This window comes from Mastomys coucha, unplaced genomic scaffold (genome assembly GCF_008632895.1).
Source record: "Mastomys coucha isolate ucsf_1 unplaced genomic scaffold, UCSF_Mcou_1 pScaffold22, whole genome shotgun sequence".
In the NCBI taxonomy this organism is placed as follows: Eukaryota; Metazoa; Chordata; class Mammalia; order Rodentia; family Muridae; genus Mastomys; species Mastomys coucha.
The window spans coordinates 186,596,679-186,616,290 of NW_022196905.1; the positions used below are offsets into that span (position 1 = coordinate 186,596,679).

Genomic DNA, 19,612 nt, shown 5'->3' on the forward strand with positions numbered 1-19,612 from the left:
TTCCACTGACTGTAAGGGTCTGAAAATCACCGAAGGAAGAACCCAGACTCAGTGTGATGGTTTGTATATGCTTAGCCCAGGGAGTGGCACTATTAGATGGTGTGGCCCTGTTGGAGTAGGTGTGGCCTTGTTGGAGTAAGTGTGTTACTGTGGGCGTGGGCTTTAAGACCCTCATCCTAGCTGCCTGAAAGTAAGTATTCTGCTAGCAGCCTTCCGATGAAGATGTAGAACTCTCAGCTCCCCCTCCTCATGCCTGCCTGGATGCTGCCATGATCCCACCTTGATGATAATGGACTGAACCTCTGAACCTGTAAGCCAGCCCCAACTAAATGTTGTTCTTATAAGAGTTGCCTTGGTCATGGTGTCTGTTCACAACAGTAAAACCCTAAGATAGTATGCAAAAACAGAGTTTATTCTGCAGAAAAAAACAAGATGTGAGGGTCAACCATTTTCTAAAATGGTGACCCTAAAGGCACGCAGACCTTTTTATAGGGGATCGTGGGAACTCCCTGGAAGGATTAGGTAATCTAAAATTTTAATGGTGGGTGTTAGGGCATCACATGTGGTCAGTGGTCTGCATTCTTATGTTATGAATGTTTATATTATGAAACAGGTCTGTCCAGGGTAGGTGGCCTATTTTGAGATAAAATATTTCTCTCATTTTTGTGATTATCTCTAGGCTGTTCTTTGGGAGGGTTTTTTGTATGATTTTTTTTTCTGGATTTTATGGTCTTTTCTTAGAGCCTGGTGTCTTATGACTTAGTTTCTGAGACTTATGGTATATTTCTGAAGCTGATGTCTTATATTTGACCTTTTTAAAAATCAGGCCTGGTCCTTAAAATGGAGACAAATGGGGTTTATGTTACCCTTTCATTATCCCCTTGAGAAAAGCCCATCTCAAATCCTTGAGATGTCTCTATGGGCTGGTGTTGCTGTGTTTAAGAATCATCAACTGGACTGAAGAGATTCATTTTCATATGAGTTTAACTAGAGCATGCATTGTTGGGCAGTGGATGGTTACTATCTTGAGGAGTAGCCATAGTGTCTCTAATAGGCCCAAAATCTGTCTTTATTTTTGATAGTCTTTTTCTTTGTCGTGAGCAGTCCCTTTCTTCATATACAGAGGTATCAGCTGTCTGTAGATGTAGGCAATTTTGTCCTTTGTCAGTTTTAGGGCCTGAGTCAAGGCAAATAATTTAGCTTTTTGAGCAGAAGTCCCAGGAAGGAGGGTGGAGGCCTACACTATAGTCAGGAGCCACCACCTTCTCACCCTTAGACCTGGCTCCTTCAATGAAGCTGTTCATCCGTGAAGTAGATTATTTCCGAATCTTGCCAGGGGGTGTCAGGTCTAGCCTCAGGTTCTGAACGTGACTCATCACTATCGAGGAATTATTCATAATGTCCAGGTCCAGGTTCCGGATCAGTGTAGTCAGGTTTAAGGTGGAGGCAGGGTGGTATTTAATGGGGGGTGGGTTAGGAGCAGGGACTGATAATGTACTAGCTGGGCATGGTCTGGGGTTTTTGGAGAACTCCCTTGATAGCATGAAGGGTGGTTATGAGTTCTTGTCTCATGGTGATTTTGTTTCCTTGACCAGGAAAGCAATGGCTGCTACAATACTCAGGCAAGCTGGCCATTCTTGTGTGACAAGGTCTAATTGTTTAGATAGGCTACAGGTCTCTTCTAGTGCTGTGAGTAGTAAAATATTTTTGTGATTATCTCTAGGCTGTTGTTCTTTGGGAGGGTTTTTTTTATGATCTTTTTTTTCTGGATTTTATGGTCTTTTCTTAGAGACACAGACAGCTGATACCTCTGTATATGAAAAAAGGGACTGCTCACAACAAAGAAAAAGACTATCAAAAATAAAGACAGATTTTGGGCCTATTAGAGACACTATGGCTACTCCTCAAGATAGTAACCATCCATACTTAGGAAGTCCCCTAGTATGTCTATCCTCTGGAGCCCCCCTGTTGGTAAACAGGCTCTAATCAGGAGCTCAGCCAGGTGTTTATCTTTAAATCTTTTTAGCTGTTGGAGAAATGTCCTTGGACTCTCCTCCTTACCTTGTATAATTTGTCTTATTTTAGACAAATTTGTGGGCCCCTAGCAGCATTCCAGAGACCTCTCCTAAGAATCTGATGTCAAGACTTTTAGCTTCTCCTCACCAGTAGGATTGTTGGGACAGACCAAGGGAAAAGCCGTGCCAATGTTGGCTTGTGCAGCGGTGGGCTGGCCATTTGCACCCAGAGCCAGTTTCCAGGCTGCCATCTGTAAGAGCTGTTGGCAATCATCTCAAGCGGTTCCATGAGAAACCATTATAAAGTCGAATAAGTCTATGAGGGCAGAGGGTTTCTCGGAACACTTGGGATTTTGCAACTTCTAGTTGTATAGATCATTAGTGGGAAAGGGGATGTGTGGGGGACCAGTCACCTGCAAGGGCAGTGTAACTGGTGGAATCTGTCTGCCTTGTTGTGTGGACTCATTCATAGGGAAGGCTGACTATGTTCCCTCTCACTTCCTCACGGCCAGGATCAGCATCTGCCATTTGCAAGGGATGAGTGTGCACAAGGATAGGGTGATAAGGAAACAGGAAGACATTTTCCTCCAGAGCTGAGGAAGCCAGGACTGTTGGCTTACAATTTCTTGGTGGCTCCATCTCTTTGACCTGTAAGATCAATGGGGCAGGTGGTAGGAAAGGCCTTATGGCTCTCCATCAGACGCTGTCAGACAGTGATGTATGGAACCTGATGAGGGTGCCCAGGATTTCCATATACAATACCTTTAACCAAGTAGATAGTAGGAAGGTAGAAAGTGTTTTTTTCTGGCCACCGTCCATTAAAAGCTGCCCATTTATTCCTGTGAAAAACAGTCTCCCCACGAAATTCCCTGCTATGCCTTTGAAGTCCTTGCCATGTGACTGGACTAGGGCCAGTGGACTGGAGCTGGTCATTTGCCCATGTTCTCAAGAAAATAAAAATGAACAAATAAAACACAAACACAGAAACATGAAAACAAGCCTACAGGGGTCCAGGAAGGAAACCAAAAGAAAGCCGATGGCAGCCTATCCCAAAAAATGGGCTCTGCCAATCAGGAGGATCCTGCCAGTCTCCACCAAAGCCTGTGTCGAACTGGTGTTCTCTGACTCCAACTGAAAGGAATCCAAAGGCGGTGGTGGGCTCCCTCCCCAGGAAGCAGAGTAGAGGCCCACACTGTAGAGTCAGGAGCCACCACCTTCTCACCCCTATACCTGGTTTGGCCTTGACTGGCTGGGAAGAACCTGTTAGCTTCAACCAGAACTTGGGTCAGAATGGAGCTCTCTGTCAACTGAGTGGGCCTGGGGAGCATCCTCTAACCTTCCCCACCTCCCTCCCATGCCCAGCCAGGAGGGACCTGCAAGTCCTCTAGCACTACCTTCCTTTGGCCTCTAGGTTGTGCAGATAAAAGAAATCACCTCACACTGAACAAGACAGAAGACTACTCATGTGAAAAGGACAAGACACACACAACACACAGAGGCACATTCTGCTGAGAGTGAATTGTTCTCCAAAAAACACTCTACTATTGAGTCAAGGGGGACCCCAGCATTTCCTAGCCCATGCACCAAATGTAAGGGTCTGAAATTGCTAAAGGAAGACCCCAGACTCTGATAGTATATAAAAACAAAGAGCGTTTATTCTGTACCAACAACCAGCATGTGGGGGTCAACCATTCTCTAAAATGGTGACCCCAAACAAGGATGAAGACCTTTTTATAGGGAATCCTGAGAACTCTCTGGAAGGATTAGGTAATCTAAGATTTTACTGGTGGGTGTTAGGGTGGGTTACAGGTGGTCAGTGGTCTGCATTTTTATGTCATCAACATTTAACCCTGTGATGAAATAGGGCTGTCTAGTGTAGATGGCCCATTTTGAGATATTTCTCCATTTTTGTGGTTATCTCTAGGCTGTTCTTTGGGAGGGAGTTTTATGATCTTGTCCTAGGTTTTAGGGTCTGTTCTTAGAGCTGGAGTTTCTGAGACTTATGGTCTATTTCTTTTTTGTGTGTGTGTGGTTTTTCAAGACAGGATTTCTGTAGCCCTGGCTGTCCTGGAACTCACTCTGTAGACCAGGCTGGCCTCAAACTCAGAAATCTGCCTGCCTCTGCCTCCCAAGTGCTGGGATTAAAGGCATTCGCCACCACCGCCCGGCTCTTATGGTCTATTTCTGAATCTGGTGTCTTATATGGCCCTAAAATAGTGATAAGTGGGGTCCAAATGGAGACAAATGGGGTTTATGTTGCCCTTTCACAACTAGGGACCAAGCATCTAAATATATGTGTCTATGGAGACCATTTTCATTTAAACTATCACACCTTGCTTACCTCCTTAACTGCCAGACTGAATTCCAATCATTAGTGATAAGAGCAAGACCACTGTCAAATGCTGTCTTACGGTTATTGTTCCTGTGAGGGAACACCATGACCAAAGCAACTTGGGGGAGGAATGGGTTTATTCACCTTACACTTCCACATCACAGTTCATCATGAATGGAAGTCAGGACAGAAATAGGAGCCTAGAGGCAGGAGCTGATGCGGAGACTTAGTGCTGCATACTCCCTTGCTCATCATGGCTTGTTTAGCCTGGTTTCTTTTAGAACCCAGGGCTGCCGGCTCAGGGATAGGGCTAGGTCCTCCTCCACCAATCACTAACTAAGGAAAAACAAAAACAACAAAAAACCTACAGCAGTGGTTCTCAACCTGTGGGTCACAACCCCCCACAGGGATCACATATATCACATATCAGATATTCACGTTACAATTTATAACAGTAGCAAAATCAGTCATAAAGCAGTAATGAAATAATTTTATGGTTAGGGGGTTACCACAGCATGAAGAACTGTGTTAAACCGCTTGCAGCATTAGGAAGGTTGAGAACCACTGGCCTACAAGATGCTGACTAGACCAGGATCTGAAGGTGGCATCTTCTTAGCTGAGGTTTCGTCCTTTCTTCTGACTTTAGCTTGGGTCAAGTTGACATAAAACCAGCCATCACAAATGCCAAAGCCTTCAAGTTATTTTTGACCTGCATTTGGCATCAGTTTTCAAAATAATATGCCTCATTGATGGCACATTGATCACTTGAGTTTTCTCTTGCTTTTGATTGTGATGACTGATGCTGGCATGCCTTTTGTTTCTATTTATGTGTGCCTGAGTGTGGGTAAGTATACGTACCACATGCATGCAGGGCGAGCAGGGTCCACTGTTCCCTATAGCTCAAGTTACAGGTGGTTCTAAAGTGCTTCACACTTGAGTAGGGCCCTCAAAGAGCAGTCAGCACCCTTAACGACTAAGCCATCTTTCCAGTGACAGATTCTGTTTTGAGTCCATAATGGGTACTCTTGAGGTTGTGGGCCATCTCTGTTTTTTGTTTTGTTTTTTTGTTTTTTGTTTTTTTAATTACTGTGAGGGGAGGTGATGACCTGCAAGGGCCACAGTATGCATATATTGAGGTCCAAAGACAACTTGGAGTCAGTGTTTTACTACCTTGTGAGTCCCAGGGGTTAAACTCTGGTCTTTAGGTATGGCAGGCAGCAAGCACCTCCCTCTAGAATTCCAATTCCATGGTTTTCCTCATACACTGAAAATCAAAAGTGGATAAAAATATGTCTATCATCATGGCTTGGGGAGGAAGAGACTCCCAGAGGTGGCGTCTTAGTATGGCAGGGAATTCTAGGTTTTCACCTTTATGTGACGCCCCACCCCTCCTTTCCCAGACCTTCAGGTTTGAGACCTTTGTACCCTGATGGTGCAGTAGTAGAACCAAAGGGAAATCCTTCCTGCCCACCCTCCCCTTCCTGCCAGGTCACAACATTCTGTCACTGGCCTCATTCTAGGAATTCTGTTGAGTGAGTAGCTATAGAAGCAGCCGCTCAGCAGGACTCGTGAAGCAAAGAGCACTGGGTTTAACTACAGCAGGCAGGAGAACGCCTGGAACTAGGTCATGCGCAGACTGTGTGTGTGCACTGCTCGATGCTCTGCCAGTTCCTCACTCTGCTCCCCACCCGAATGCCAGGGAGGGCAGGCTAGAAAACAATTTAGCTCTCGGTTGGCCTCTCATGACCTACTCTTAGTTCACTTCAGTCAGCTTGCAACTACATTTCAGGACTAAACCCTGAGGGTTGGAAATATTAAGTGGCAGCCCTAGTCTTCGGTATGCAATACAAAAGTATTATTTTTCCTATTAGTCTGTTTTTGCATCATTTTAATATTTCTAGATTGGAAAGCAATGCATCTGGAAGGGCTCTAGCTGAATTATTTTGTTCCTTGTCCTTGGGAGACTGGATTGACAGATCTTTTTCATCAATTTAGAGGCCTAGCAACTCTGGAAATGGAAAAAACACACACACACACACACACCTTGGTTGCTCTGGCAAAAACAAAGCAGCCAGTGCTTTACCCACAGGAAGCAGTTAATTGGAAAGCCTGGATATCACAACCCCCAGCTCTCTATCAGAAAATACAGAAAGCAGACAGTTGCCTGCTTTCCAAATTTTGTCCAGTATCTGCTCTTTTCCCTGTCTAGAAGCACTTTTTTTTCCACTTGAAACAATAAAACCCTTTATTTTATTTGAGTGTTTTGCCTGCATGCGTGTTTGTGCACCATTGTGTGCCCAGGACGGAAGGAGACCAGAAGAGCCTGTGAGATCCCTGCAACTGGAGTTACAGACAGCTGTGAGCTTGCACATGGGTGCTGGCAACTAAATGCGAGCCCTCAGCAAAAGCCAAAAGTGCTTTTAGCCCTGAGCCATTTGCCTGTATGTCCCACCCTTGAAATTCCTACTTTTCTCTTGCTCACAAATCAAAAGTGCAGGTGTTTCTCCTGGTTCTTAAGCGGACACAGAAAGGAAGTACAAGCAGATACTTTGTGTACCTAGATAGTTACTTTCTTTCAAGGTCCTCCGAACGTCCCTCCCACCTTACCCCCCACCAACTCCCCCACGCTCCTGTTTATTCCCAATCTAGGCTAATTGTATCAAATTAAGTAGCAATACTATTTCAACTTCTCCCCCACTTAAGCTTCCAGGCAGGGTCACTTTCAGTGCCTCCTAGCACTAAATAGTAACGTGATAATTGACATGATGAACTCAATGTTGGATGTGAATCCCCCAACCCTCCATCCCTGGAATCCAACCCCTAACCCTCAAGATGGCAGTATTAGGAGGCAGGTCCTTTGGGAAGACATTAGATCAGAACGTGAAGCCTGTCACTGTAATTAGGATCCTTCTAGAGTGACTCCAGAGAACTCTGCTGCTCTCTTCCCACCCATCTGGAAGTCAGATGGCTCTCACCAGAATGGATCCTCACAGACCCTGAGGTTTCAGAACAATGAGGAATGCATTTGCTGGTTTATGAACCAGCCAGTGTGTGTGTAGCACTTTGTTATTCCAGCCCAAACTGAGACAACTGTTCTTCAGTGAATACTGTCCACTTGGAAATTTCTAGGAATCAGGATTCTATGCAGGAATTAAAACAAACAAACAAACAAACAAAACAACAACAACAAAAAACCCAGCACTTTCTAAGCATGCAACATTCTTACCCCTGAGCGAAAGCTCAGCAAAGCTCAGAGTCCCAAAAGACTGAGTGGAAGTCAGTTAGGGGACTGTGGAGCTCTGTGCATGTTACCACATCTGAGCCTCCAGCAAGTGTGGTCAGACAGTACATGAACTGCTTATGTTTGAAAAACTATAATGTAGCCAGTACAGGACATGCACACTGGAGTCGCTGACAAATGTGTCCTTCTAGAAAACATGCACTGATGCTTTTCAATCTGTTAGTAGTTAATAAGTGCAGGGAGATAAAGTGTATTGAGTAGTCTTTATTAATGAGTCACATTGAGTTACTTTTTCAGCATCAGTTCTTCAGTTAATTAATTGAACAAGTATGATAAGCTATCTTCTGTTTGTTGTGGGAATCTAAATGTAAAATAAATACAAAATACTTTTGTGGTTTAATGAATACTCAACGAAACATTTTTTTCTGAGGTATTCCTTATGGTCTGGTTTTATCCAAGATCTGTCTTTTTTTATTTCCTTAAGAATAGTCTGTTAAACCACACAATGGGTCTGTGAACCTGTGAACTTGAGTATTACACATATTTTTTGATCTCATCATACAATACCAATACAAAAGCACCACCCATGCCTCTCAGTACATTGGACCAAGCACCTTTGAAGAAAGCGTTGGCTCCTTCATCTTTTGCAATCTTCCTCCAGCAGTCGAGTGTCCCCGTGTACATAATATCAGCTGTGGAGACAAATGTGGGTAAGGGTTCCTTTCCTCCCGAGTAACTGAGTTAAGCTGTCTTCTAGCATCCTTAATTCTCAAACTCAAGATCAGTTATGTAAAACCTGGAGCAATTACAGACTGTCAAACTAAAACTGGAAGGCAGTGTGAGGAAGGAGTGTCACACTCTCTGGATAACTTTTTATGGATGAGCAAACTAGCCCTGGTCTCAGATTACACTGCCCAAGATCATGAAGAAAAAACAAAAGGTATGACTGTTGGGTCATACAGAATGCCCTCACATTTGGTGTGTGGTTTTGTCTTTTTAACTTTAAGAATGGCAGTTTCACGCTTTTACTTATAAAGCTAAAACTACCAAAGCAGGATGGGTCAAGCCATTTCTCATCTAAATCATCTCATCTACTCTTCCAATAACTGTAAAAGGAAGCAATGTTTTAAGTGTACAGTTAACTACTTCTTTCCCTTGCTTATGCACCCAGTCTGTTAATCCTAAATACCTAGGGCCAACTCTAAAAAACCTTGTTTTGTTACGTTCCTATACTTTCTTTAGTAAGAAAAGAAAAAAGAAAAAAAAAAACCCTAAGGAAAAGCTAAAGGAGAAGTTCTAGTCTCGGTTTCTGAAGTACTTCCGGAGAAATTTTGCCTTTCAACTTAGGAAAAGCAAGGCCTCGTAGCACTGCCCAGTGTTTGTCCTCCAGGGGTGACACCTAAGATTCACACTGTGGGGTTCATGCTTACCCCCTTTCCGGCCTGACTGCATCATCATCCTACGACGAACAGTGTCAAATGGATAAGACACCAGCCCCGCCACCGCCGTCACACTCTGGGCAATCATCCAGCTCACGATAATGTGCACATTCTTGGGGTCTGGCAGCATCCCTGCGAGCAGAGCCAAGAAGCAAATGGCTAACAGGTGCTTCTCTCAGCAGCACGGGTAAAACGCAGATGAAGGAAAGACAAGGTTACTGACCCAACTCCATACCCTGCCCTTCCACGAGAACCAGCTCCTCCCAAAGATCCCTCACATGTAACCAGGTAACCAACCAAAGTTGGCTGCTGCCTTCCCGTAATCCAAGGAAGCTACAGCTCTGTTGGCATGGAGCCTGCTTCTAGTTCAACTGAGGTGGGTTAGCGGGAGGCTTTGCGCCCTCCGAGTAGCTCAAAGCCACAGTATTTACCAGTATGGGACACAGAGGTTCCTTTACCTACTAATTTATCCAAACCACATCACATCAACTCCTCAGAACTCAGGTTAGCTCAGAGGTAGGAAAGGCAACTAACAAGACACAAAGGTCATTGTGGAAGGATAGGTCATACAGACCCCTCCTCCCCATACCTTCCACCCCAAAGCCCCTCTCTCACCCTTGGCAGTGTCATAGACTCCGAAGTAGGCAGCTCTGTAGATGATGATGCCCTGAACAGAGACACTGAAACCCTGGTAGAGACCCTTCAGGCCGTCAGACTTGAAGATCTTGGTGAGACAGTCGCCCAGCCCATTGAACTCACGCTGGGAAGATCCCTTGCCCACGTCAGCAGCCAGCCTGGTCCTAGCAAAGTCCAGCGGGTAGACGAAGCAGAGGGAGGTGGCCCCCGCTGCCCCACCAGAGGCCAGGTTCCCGGCGAAGTAGCGCCAGAACTGCTTATGACGATCCACGCCTCCCAGGAAGATCTGCTTGTACTTGTCCTTGAAGGCGAAGTTCAGGGCTTGGGTGGGGAAGTACCGGATCACATTGGCCAGGTTACCCCTCCAGAAGGACAGAAAGCCCTGCTCCTTGGGGATTCTCACGACACAATCAATGATGCCTTTGTACTGTTTCTCTGCACTGATCTGTTTGCTGGCATGCTGGACCTGGGGGGCGGGGAGGGGGAGAGGCAGGGTGGGTGACAGAGGACAAGGCAGGGAGAAGGGAAAAAAAGACAGAGCAAAAGAAAGGTTTGTATTTCTTGTTTTTGTTTTGGTATGGTCATCCTATATAGCCCAGGATAGCCTGGAACTCAAAAAATCTTCCTGCAGTAGCCTCCCAAATGCCGGAATTACAAATGTGCACTACCATGCCCAGGATTCTGCCCCATCTTTCCCTTTCTAGAGACAAGAGAGAATTCCAATTGTTTCTTAATGTATCTGGAAATCAGTTATCAAGAAAATATCAATAAACGGTGGTTACTTGACTAAGCTAAAAAGCAATCCGATTTTTAGTCATCATAAGGACATTTGAGGGAAATTCTCTGCAGGCTTATGGGAAATACCAATAAAGATCCCTCCCTCAAGGGCTCTTAACATGGCGAGCGGATGACAATTCCCTTGCTTTACTCTAATATCCCGTGAGACAAGGTTGTCTAACAGTAGGTGTCTGAAATTTTTCAAGCAGATAATTCAGGTAATCGATTATTGAGTTACTACTGCTGCGGCCAATCTGTTGGAGCATTTTGTGATGATGTTTAAATGCCCAGATGGCTCTTCCCCATTGAATGGCGTTTGCCTTTGGAATGGATCAGATGGTGATGACAGCCCCTTCAATGGCCGGGGAGAAAATTATATGGGGACAAGCTGGCTAAGGCAGTCTGAATTTATCCTGAATATTACTTCTGAATTTCTGCCTCAGTGTCTCCATGCGTGAATACCGGCCAAGGACGATTCGTATCTTCCAGAGGTTACAGAGAGATGAATGAAATCAATGTCAAGTTATAGCACAGCGCACGCGACATAGAGCGATCCCTAGTCAATGATTAATCGGATGCTTCTATTGTAAACGGTGGATGCAGATAAGAAGGTGCAGAGGATGTGGCCAAAGGGTGGAGGCCCGCCTAAGAGGCCTTGGATGGAATGTCGCTTGCTGTACCGGGCACAGGATCTGGCTCGAGGTAGACCAGCTTCGGGGTGGGTTTCCATATATAGACACCCCAACCCGGGCGCCACCCGACACCAGGAATCTGCCACTGACGCTGGACCTGTATCTGCGTAGAGGGCACCTTCCCCTTCGCGTAGGCCCCGGGCTTGAGGCCTAGCACAGATTTTCCGCAGCGCAGCGCAGCGCGGCGCGGCGCGCACTCGCGCCGCAGCATCCCCGCGCCCCGCCCGCATCCCTGCGCCCTGCCGCGCGCGCCCCGCCCGCCCGCCCGCGCCCTGCCGCGCCCCGCTCGCGCCCGTCGCCCGCCCCGCCAAGCCGTCCTTACCTGCAGCAGCAGTTTGACCCTCTCGATCGGGGCGACCGCAGTCTTGGAGACGGCGGCGGCGATGCCACCTGCCAAGAAGTCCTTAAGGAAGCTCAAAGCCTGATCCCCCATGCTGAAAGCCGGGCGCGCACAGCTTGCAGGGAGCCGCTCTTTCGCTCTTGCCTACGCCCGGCCAGGCACCGCCACCCCGTCTCCGTCCCTGCACGACGCGAAGGGACCGCCCGCCGGACCGCAGCCCTCCTTATATCCCCGGCTCGGCGTCTCGCGAGAGGAGGAGGGACCCCGGCGAGCGCGCAGCAGCGCATTGGCTGGGCTGCTCCCCGGACAGCCCCTCTCCATCCCCCCCCCTCCTTTGCAGAGGGCATTGGGGGCGAAGACGCTTCCGGGAGCTAGGGGTGGGTTGGGGGGCTGTGCTTGTAGCTTGGGACGTTTAAAGGGCAAATTCATGTTATCTCTCCCAGCAAGCCGAGGGAACACCGTGTCTCTGCTGCCTGTGGGCCGTTGTATTTATAGCTCACGAGGGTTTAGCCTGGGGACGACCTGGGGACAGAGAGGGCCCCCACCCCCATGCTTCAAGCGAAGCTCTCTTTGACCTCGATCCTGCACCATTGTGCTTTGGACCAAGAAGGTTTCAGGCTTCCACCCCTTCCCCGTGGTCAGGGCGTTTCCAACTAGAGCTCACTGCCTGAATTCGGGCCTCTGCAGAGCTCTGCGTTTCTGCAAATAAATCATACTCCTCCCACATACATACTAACATCTTTTTATGCAGCTATTGCCTTATAGTAGCGGGCAAGCTCCTGTCACCGACTTCTCTCCATTCAATCCGTGAACCATTCAATCTGTTGGGAAATGTGTATGCGCCCGACACTCTGCGCCATCAAGAAAAAAAAAGCCTCCGAATGCAGGGACGCTAGGTGGGTTCTCATTTTGGCAGTAAGTGTGGATGTGTGGCTTTTCTGTTAACTCAGCCTGTCACACCGACATTCAGGCCCAGGACTCCTAAGGAAAAGACTTTCCTTCATTAGCCCCTCATCTATCTCTCAGCTCCTGGGATTCTCTTGTAGACAGACCTCTAAAGCGCTTGAATGAGCGCTCTGCTCTTAATGGAATCTCAGTCATAGTCCGTGCAGGATGGTTCCAGTTGGCTGGCTACTTCTTAAGGATCAGAGTCCTCCGCCTTTCCGGAAGGTCGAATCCTTGGCTGTGTCTGCCTCTGTAATAGGCAAGTTAAGGCTGGGGAGTTGAGGCACTGTCTAATCCCGGGAAAGTGATTGCAGTTAATTTTTTTTTTTAAATATATGGATGTGAGATTTAGTTTCCCCTACATCTTTTAAGGCAGTTCAAATATAACTGTGCATTTTCTCCCTACTGCCCCCTTCCAAAAGAATGAGTGCTACTAGTTTTTTGTTTTGTTTTGTTTTTTAACTTCAACGCCCTTACTCTTTTCCCACGTTTGCTAACCTTCGTTTGGACTTCTGACGAGGCAGTTCATCTTTTTAAATGTGTGCTGATCCATGCGTACTACACGTTAAGTGCTGATTGAGCTGCACCTGTGTGTCACTCAGAGCCTAAAGACTTACTAGAGCAGAGGTCACTGGCGGGATGCCAGGAGCACATAGGTGATGTATTTATTTGCAGTTGGGGCAGGTTAGAGTTAGGGAGAAACTAGGCTAGGGCTCGTTACAATGTTGCTAGAGGTCAAAGAAGACACAAACGTAGACAAACACAAAAGGTATCTATGTTCCTTCAACAGACACTAGCTGAACTATCACTGTGTGCCAGGAAGTGTGACCTCTAAAAGAATCGCATGTAGCACCTTGAGCCACCACCAAGGACCTTGAAGTTCAGTGTGTCCAGCACAGTTTCACACAGCAATTTCCATGGACAATAAAATTCATATATTAGTCATAATTATAATTGTGTATATACTCCATTTGGCTCTACTATAATGAGCAGTAAATGAAGCCAGTTCCTTTCAGTTCTGTGTTAGAGGTTGCCTATTGGTTTGTCTATTTGGTTTTTATATGTATATGATTTTCCATTTATTAAGAGTAAAAGCAAATTTGCAACCTTTTTTTTCTTTTATTGAAAATGGTTTTTTTAATTCAGTATATTCTGATTATGGTTTTCCCTCTCCCTACTCTTCCCAGTGTCTCTCCCACTCCCATCCAGATCAACACCCCTTCTGACTCTCATTAGAAAACAGACATGTAAGAATAATGTAAGATACAATAATAAGATAAAACAAGAACAGATAAGAATAGGGCAGAACAAACAGAAGAAAAAGAGCAAAAAAAAAAAAAAAAAAAAAAAAAAAAAAAAAAAAAAAAGCACAAAAACACACATGGTTGCATGCACAGGAACCCCATTAAACGCACTAAGCCAGAAGTGATAATATAATTGAATGTAAAGAAATAAAAAAAGGAATACATGACTGCTCCTAGGTACGGTGAAGGAGCTTTAATTGTAGATAAAAGGAAAAGGATAGCCAGAGGCAGGGTGAACACAACCCTGAGTTAGCTATGTGAGGAGAATGGAGAGTGGAGAGCTAGACCAAGAAGCCAGGAGGGTAGAAGGAAAAGGGGCCAGGTAACCAAAATGGCTGGATTATATAGGGGAGGGCAGCTGAGGGAAGGACAACCCAGCCCCTGAGCTGGAGAAGTCTACGGAAGGGGTCAGGGTACGCCAGCCAGAAGGAACCTGGAAGGGGTCAGGGTATGCCAGCCAGAAGGAACCTGGAAGGGGTCAGGGTACGCCAGCCAGAAGGAACCTGGAAGGGGTTAGGGTATGCCAGCCAGAAGGAACCTGGAAGGGGTCAGGGTACGCCAGCCAGAAGGAACCTGGAAGGGGTCAGGTACACCAGCCAGAAGGAACCTATAAGACGTTGTGTTACTAGACCACGTGTGTAAGGCCTAAAGGATGCTGGGAGAACCTGGCTGCCAAGTCTGCTTTGATATGTTAAATAGACAGTCCTTCGCCCTGGGGTTGAGACCTCACAAGTATATGCAAAGGATCTTAAGGTTTAAAACAAACAAAACAAAAGCCGGTACTTAGCACGAACTCTAACTTCCAGAGAAGAGTTTCTGTTCTGTTGGCTACCTCCTGCTGAGCCTACTCTTAAGGGTAGTTTGCTCCCTGATGAGACTCCCTCGGAGAAAACTAACATTGACTTCCAAAGACGCCTTTGAGTTTCTGTTCTGTTGGCCATCTCCTGCTGAGCCTACTCCTAAGAGTGATTCCTCCCCAGTGAGATTTCCTTAGAGAAAACTAAATTTTCATTTGCAAATGCTTCAGGGCTAGGGCTGGTAGTAGGTGTTAACAACTCCTTTCAGCTCTTGGGCCCCACCCAGTGCAGACCCTTGCAGGCCCTGTACTTGCTTCCGTCTCAGTGAGTTTGCTTGCTTCTGTCTCGGTGAGTTCACTCGTGCGTTGGTCATGTTGATTTACAGGAACCTAATTTTTTTTTCTTGGTACCCTCCATCACACCTGGCTCCTCCAGTCTTTTGGCCTCCTCTTTCAAAGAATTCCCTGGGCCCCGAGGGGAGGGGCTTGATGAAGGCATTCCACTTAGGGCTGAGTGTTCCAGGGTTGCTTGCTGTTCTGACTTGGGTCTCTGAATTTTTTCCCATCCACTGTAGGGGGAAGCTTCTCTCTCTGACGGCTGAGCAAGGCACAGACAGGTCTATGATTACAGCAGAATGCCATTAGGAGTCATTTTCTGGCTGTGTTCCTTTAGCAGAACAGTAGTATTTGGTTCTCTCCTAGGTTCTTGGCCCATTAAATCTCAAGTTCTTGGTCACCCAAGTAGTGTTGGGTATGAGTTCCATCTCTCGGAGTAGGCCTTACATCAAATATTGGCTAATTACTCCCACAAGTTTTGTACTACTAACACTAGTGTATCTTGAAGGCAGGTCACCATTGTAGATCAGAGGTTTGGTAGCAGGGTTGGTGCTAACCTTTCTCCTTTGGTAGTGTGCCGAGTACTTTCTAGTAGCGAACTCTAGTCTGCAGGGATGAAATCTCTAGGTAGGCCCGAGTTAGACTTCTCCATGGTCAATAGAGATGTTGCTTAGTTGTATCAATGAAAAACAATGTTGCTACTTAAACGCTCTTGCGAAACCTGCCTTTACTTTGTTTCCTTCTAATATGATCCCAAAATAGAATGGATACATTGAGTATTTTAAAGGTTTTGTAGCTCTTAAAAATAATTCAATACTTATTCTTGGGCCACTTAGATGGATCAGTAGTTAAGGTGCTTGCTGCTAAACCTGATGATCTGAGTTTGATTCCCAGACCCAACATGGTAAGGAGGAGAGAATTGATTCCTGAAAGTTGTCCTCTGATCCACCACCCCCACCACCATTACCACCACTACCACCTCTCATACATACCCCTAACTAAATAAAATAAATTATTCTTGAGAAATCAGATGCACCAGTAATATAACATGGTCTTGTTTATCATAGATCCTACTCCAACACTGCCCTAGAAAGAATATCTTTTAGTTGGCTGTGGCATTTCATGAGTTTGTGATGAAGTTTTGTGTATGCTATATGATGCATTTTAACTTGGCAGAATTTCTTTTCTTTCTTTTATTTATTTATACACATATGTGTGTTCAAACTTTTAGTCTTCCTTGAACACCTTTTTTGGCACAAAAGCAGAGTATTTATTTTAACAATTATACACTTGAGACAATAAATATGTCGAGTAATTTTTAATTTTGTTTCTTATTTGATTTTTTGTTCTATCATATTGTTTTATTAGTGCTATTTTATTTAGCTATAAAATAAATGTATACCATATGTATTAATGTAAATTTTTTCTATAAATAGATTATTGATTCCTCATCGGTATACTAGTCTATTTTCTTCTATTCTGGAAAAAAATTTTTCAGTTATTTTTAATGTATCTAACACACGTTCATACCTGCTGGCACATACATACCTTCAATGCCAGCATTTGGAAGGCAAAGTCAGGTGTGTCTCTCTGTAAGTTCAAAAGGCCAGGCTGGTCTATATAGCAAGCTAGTCAGAGCTTCATAGTAAGTTTTAAAACAAACCAATGAAAAAAATATTATGCTAAGGATATATGGATCCAATTTTACTTTTCTCTATACCATTCTTGGATATCCCCAACATCATTTTTTTCAAAGATTTATTGATTTTTACATGTATCGGTGGATCTCCATGCACCACATGCATGCAGTTCCCAAAGAAGCCAGAAAAAGGCGTCAGACCTCCCTGGAACTGGGGTTATAGATGGTTGTGAGCTGTCACATGGGTGTTAGGAACAGAACCTGAGTCTCTGGAAGAGCAGCCAGACTCCTACCTGCAGAGCCGTCTCTGCGGTGCCCAACATTAATTATTCAGTAGGTATCTCCTTCCCCTGTTATTTGTCATTAGAGACTAATTCCAGTTTGCCATAGACTAAGTTATGCAATGGCTTAAAATTAATGAAATCTCCACACAATATGGTTTATTTCCTTGTTGTTCTTTGTGGGAGAACTACAAACAAGATCTTTTTTTAAAGCTGTTATGTGTGGACTTTTTACCATAAAGCTGTTCTAGTACTAAAACAGTACTAGGAAAAATTTAACAGACGTTTAAACTGAATATAAATAAGCCCCATTATTTAATTTTTAATTCGGGAAGCATGTCGTCTTGGTTGCATTCACCAGAATTTTTGCTATTTTCTGAGTGGGAGATAGCACGGTTCTCCTCCCTCCGCTCCCCCTAGTAGGAGGCGGAGCATAGCTGGAGTCAAGAGGCTTTCCACGGAAGCCCAGCAGTGTCAAGCCTGCCCGTGTGGATTTTCTCAGGAAAGAGAGGCCTCAGATGCCCTCAGGAGCATGTGCAGCCTGGGATCACAAGACTTGGGTATTACTTACACAGAACAGGGAGAGAATGGAGCGAGGCAGAACATGTGTCTCCCTCGCAGCCTGCCCCAATGCTCCCTGGCCTTCTGCCTGCTGAAGAGTGAACAAAGCATCCGGATAAGACCTGGCTGTGCTCTCTAATGCTCACGATATCCTGGAGGTGGGGCAACGAGCTCTGTAGAAAAAGACAATGAAGAACTGAGCTGTCCTTTGGGATTTTTGTGGTTGGCTTCTTCTTTTTTTTTTTTTTTTTTTTTTTTTTTTTTTTTTTTCAGTATACAATTGTACAGAATTAAGTCTCTTTTACCGAATTGGGAACTGAGAACAGAAAAGCTCCATCAGATAAAGAAAAGCAAAGAAAAGCGGCGCTAGTGCAATGCCTGTGAGCCGCTGTGCCTCTCTCCAGCTGCACAAGACTCTCTACGTGGTCAATTTGGCACAAAGCAAGGATGAGTAAAATATTTATTTATTTATGCATCTGTGCATGTGCACAGAGAACAACTTCAGTGACATTCGTTTCTCGGGCGCACCTATCTTTTTTTTTCTTTCTCTTTTGTAACAGGGTCTCTTAGTGTCCAGGATCCCAAGGGATCCACATGTGTCTGATACCCCAGCACTGATTACATGTGGCCACCATGCCTACTTGCCTTTTAAAAAAAAAAAAAACACACACACATCTGGAAGTCAAACTCGGGCCACGATTGCAAGGCAAGCACTTTACTGACTAGGCTACTTCTTCAGCACCCAAAATATGTTTTGACTGTATAGGACTATATGTGAGCTGCTGAATGCAGACCAATGGTAGGTAATAGACACCGTCACATGCCACACTGCTCTAGACACAGCAAGCGAATGAACATCTTCCCATGATTCTTGCTGAGAGTAGCTTCATGACTTCAAGCTATGATATTAGGCACCATAAAACATAATGAAAGCTTTCTATAATTGTCTATAGGTAAAGTCCTATTAGAAGACACCCCAGCCCCCACGAAAATACAGGACTTAGAAATTAAGAGTATCGCCGGGCAGTGGTGGTGCATACCTTTAATCCCAGCACTTGGGAGGCAGAGGCAGGCAGATTTCTGAGTTCGAGGCCAGCCTGGTCTACAGAGTTAGTTCCAGGACAGCCAGGGCTACACAGAGAAACCCTGTCTCGGAAAACAAACAAACAAAGTATCAACTAAAATGCTTCAGTTGAAACTACAGTAAGCATCTTTCTTTCATATTTACTTTTATTTTTGTATCTACATGTTTGGCAGCAGGAAGTGATGGGTACCAAATGTGTGCAGCAGCTAGACCTACAGGTAGTTAGGAGCTGCCTGGTGGGGTGCTGGGAATTGAACTCAGGTCCTCTGGAAGAGCAGCAACTACTTTTAACATCTGAGCATCTCACCACCCCTACCTTCCCCTTCCCGCCCCCAATAATGGTAGAAAATGTTCACTCTATACCTCCTCCTCGTGTAGTCATTTCTTTTATGCTCTTCTCCATCAGAATTAAAATGGCACAAATCAGTTCCCCCTCTTTTCACCTTCCTATCAGCATTATTGACTGTTGCTTCCAATCCCCAAATGCTCTGCAGGGCACTGATGATCCAGAACTCAGAAGGTTGTCACTGTCTGGGGCGGAGCACATAACAGAGATGCACAGGCCATACTGCCTACAAGGCTGAGCCAGGGAGTGGGACACGAATCCAAATGGAAGCTGTAGTTGTGCTTTGTGATGGCTGGTCTTTACTGTGATACAGTGACAACTTGTATTTTTGATTTATTTTAATCTATGTGTCTCTGTGTGTACATGCTGTGTGTGTGTGTATATGTGTGTATGTGTATGTGTGTGTGTCTTAATTAGAGTTTTACTACTGTGAACAGACACCATGACCAAGGCAACTCTTATAAGGACAACATTTAATTGGGGCTGGTTTACAAGTTCAGAGGTTCAGTCCATTGTCATCAAAGCAGGAACATGGCAGCATCCAGGCAGGCAATGGTGTAGGAGGAGCTGAGAGTTTTACATCTTCATCTGAAGGCTGCTAGAAAAATACTAACTTCCAGACTGCTAGGACAAGGGTCTTAAAGTCCACGCCCATAGTGACACACCTACTCCAACAAGGCTACACTTCCCAATAGTGTCACTCTTTGTGCCAAACATATACAAACCATCACAATGTGTGTGTGTGACATATACAAACCATCACAGTGTGTGTGTGTGTGTGTGTGCGCACGCACACACACACATGTTTCAAGATATCAAGATATCAGATGCCCTGGAGCTGGAATTAT

The 19,612-nt window shown here is 45.2% G+C and overlaps 1 protein-coding gene across 1 annotated transcript; it reads right to left on the minus strand.

Annotated features, from left to right (window-relative positions):
* Nucleotides 1-7,837: 7,837 nt before the first annotated feature.
* Slc25a4 (solute carrier family 25 member 4) lies at nt 7,838-11,700 on the minus strand. Its single transcript, XM_031339718.1, has 4 exons — nt 11,455-11,700; nt 9,643-10,129; nt 9,019-9,159; nt 7,838-8,280 (listed from the first exon to the last, which is right to left on the minus strand). Exons 1-4 carry the CDS (start codon nt 11,563-11,565, stop codon nt 8,123-8,125), a joined length of 897 nt encoding a protein of 298 aa, XP_031195578.1. The 5' UTR covers nt 11,566-11,700; the 3' UTR covers nt 7,838-8,122.
* Nucleotides 11,701-19,612: the final 7,912 nt, after the last annotated feature.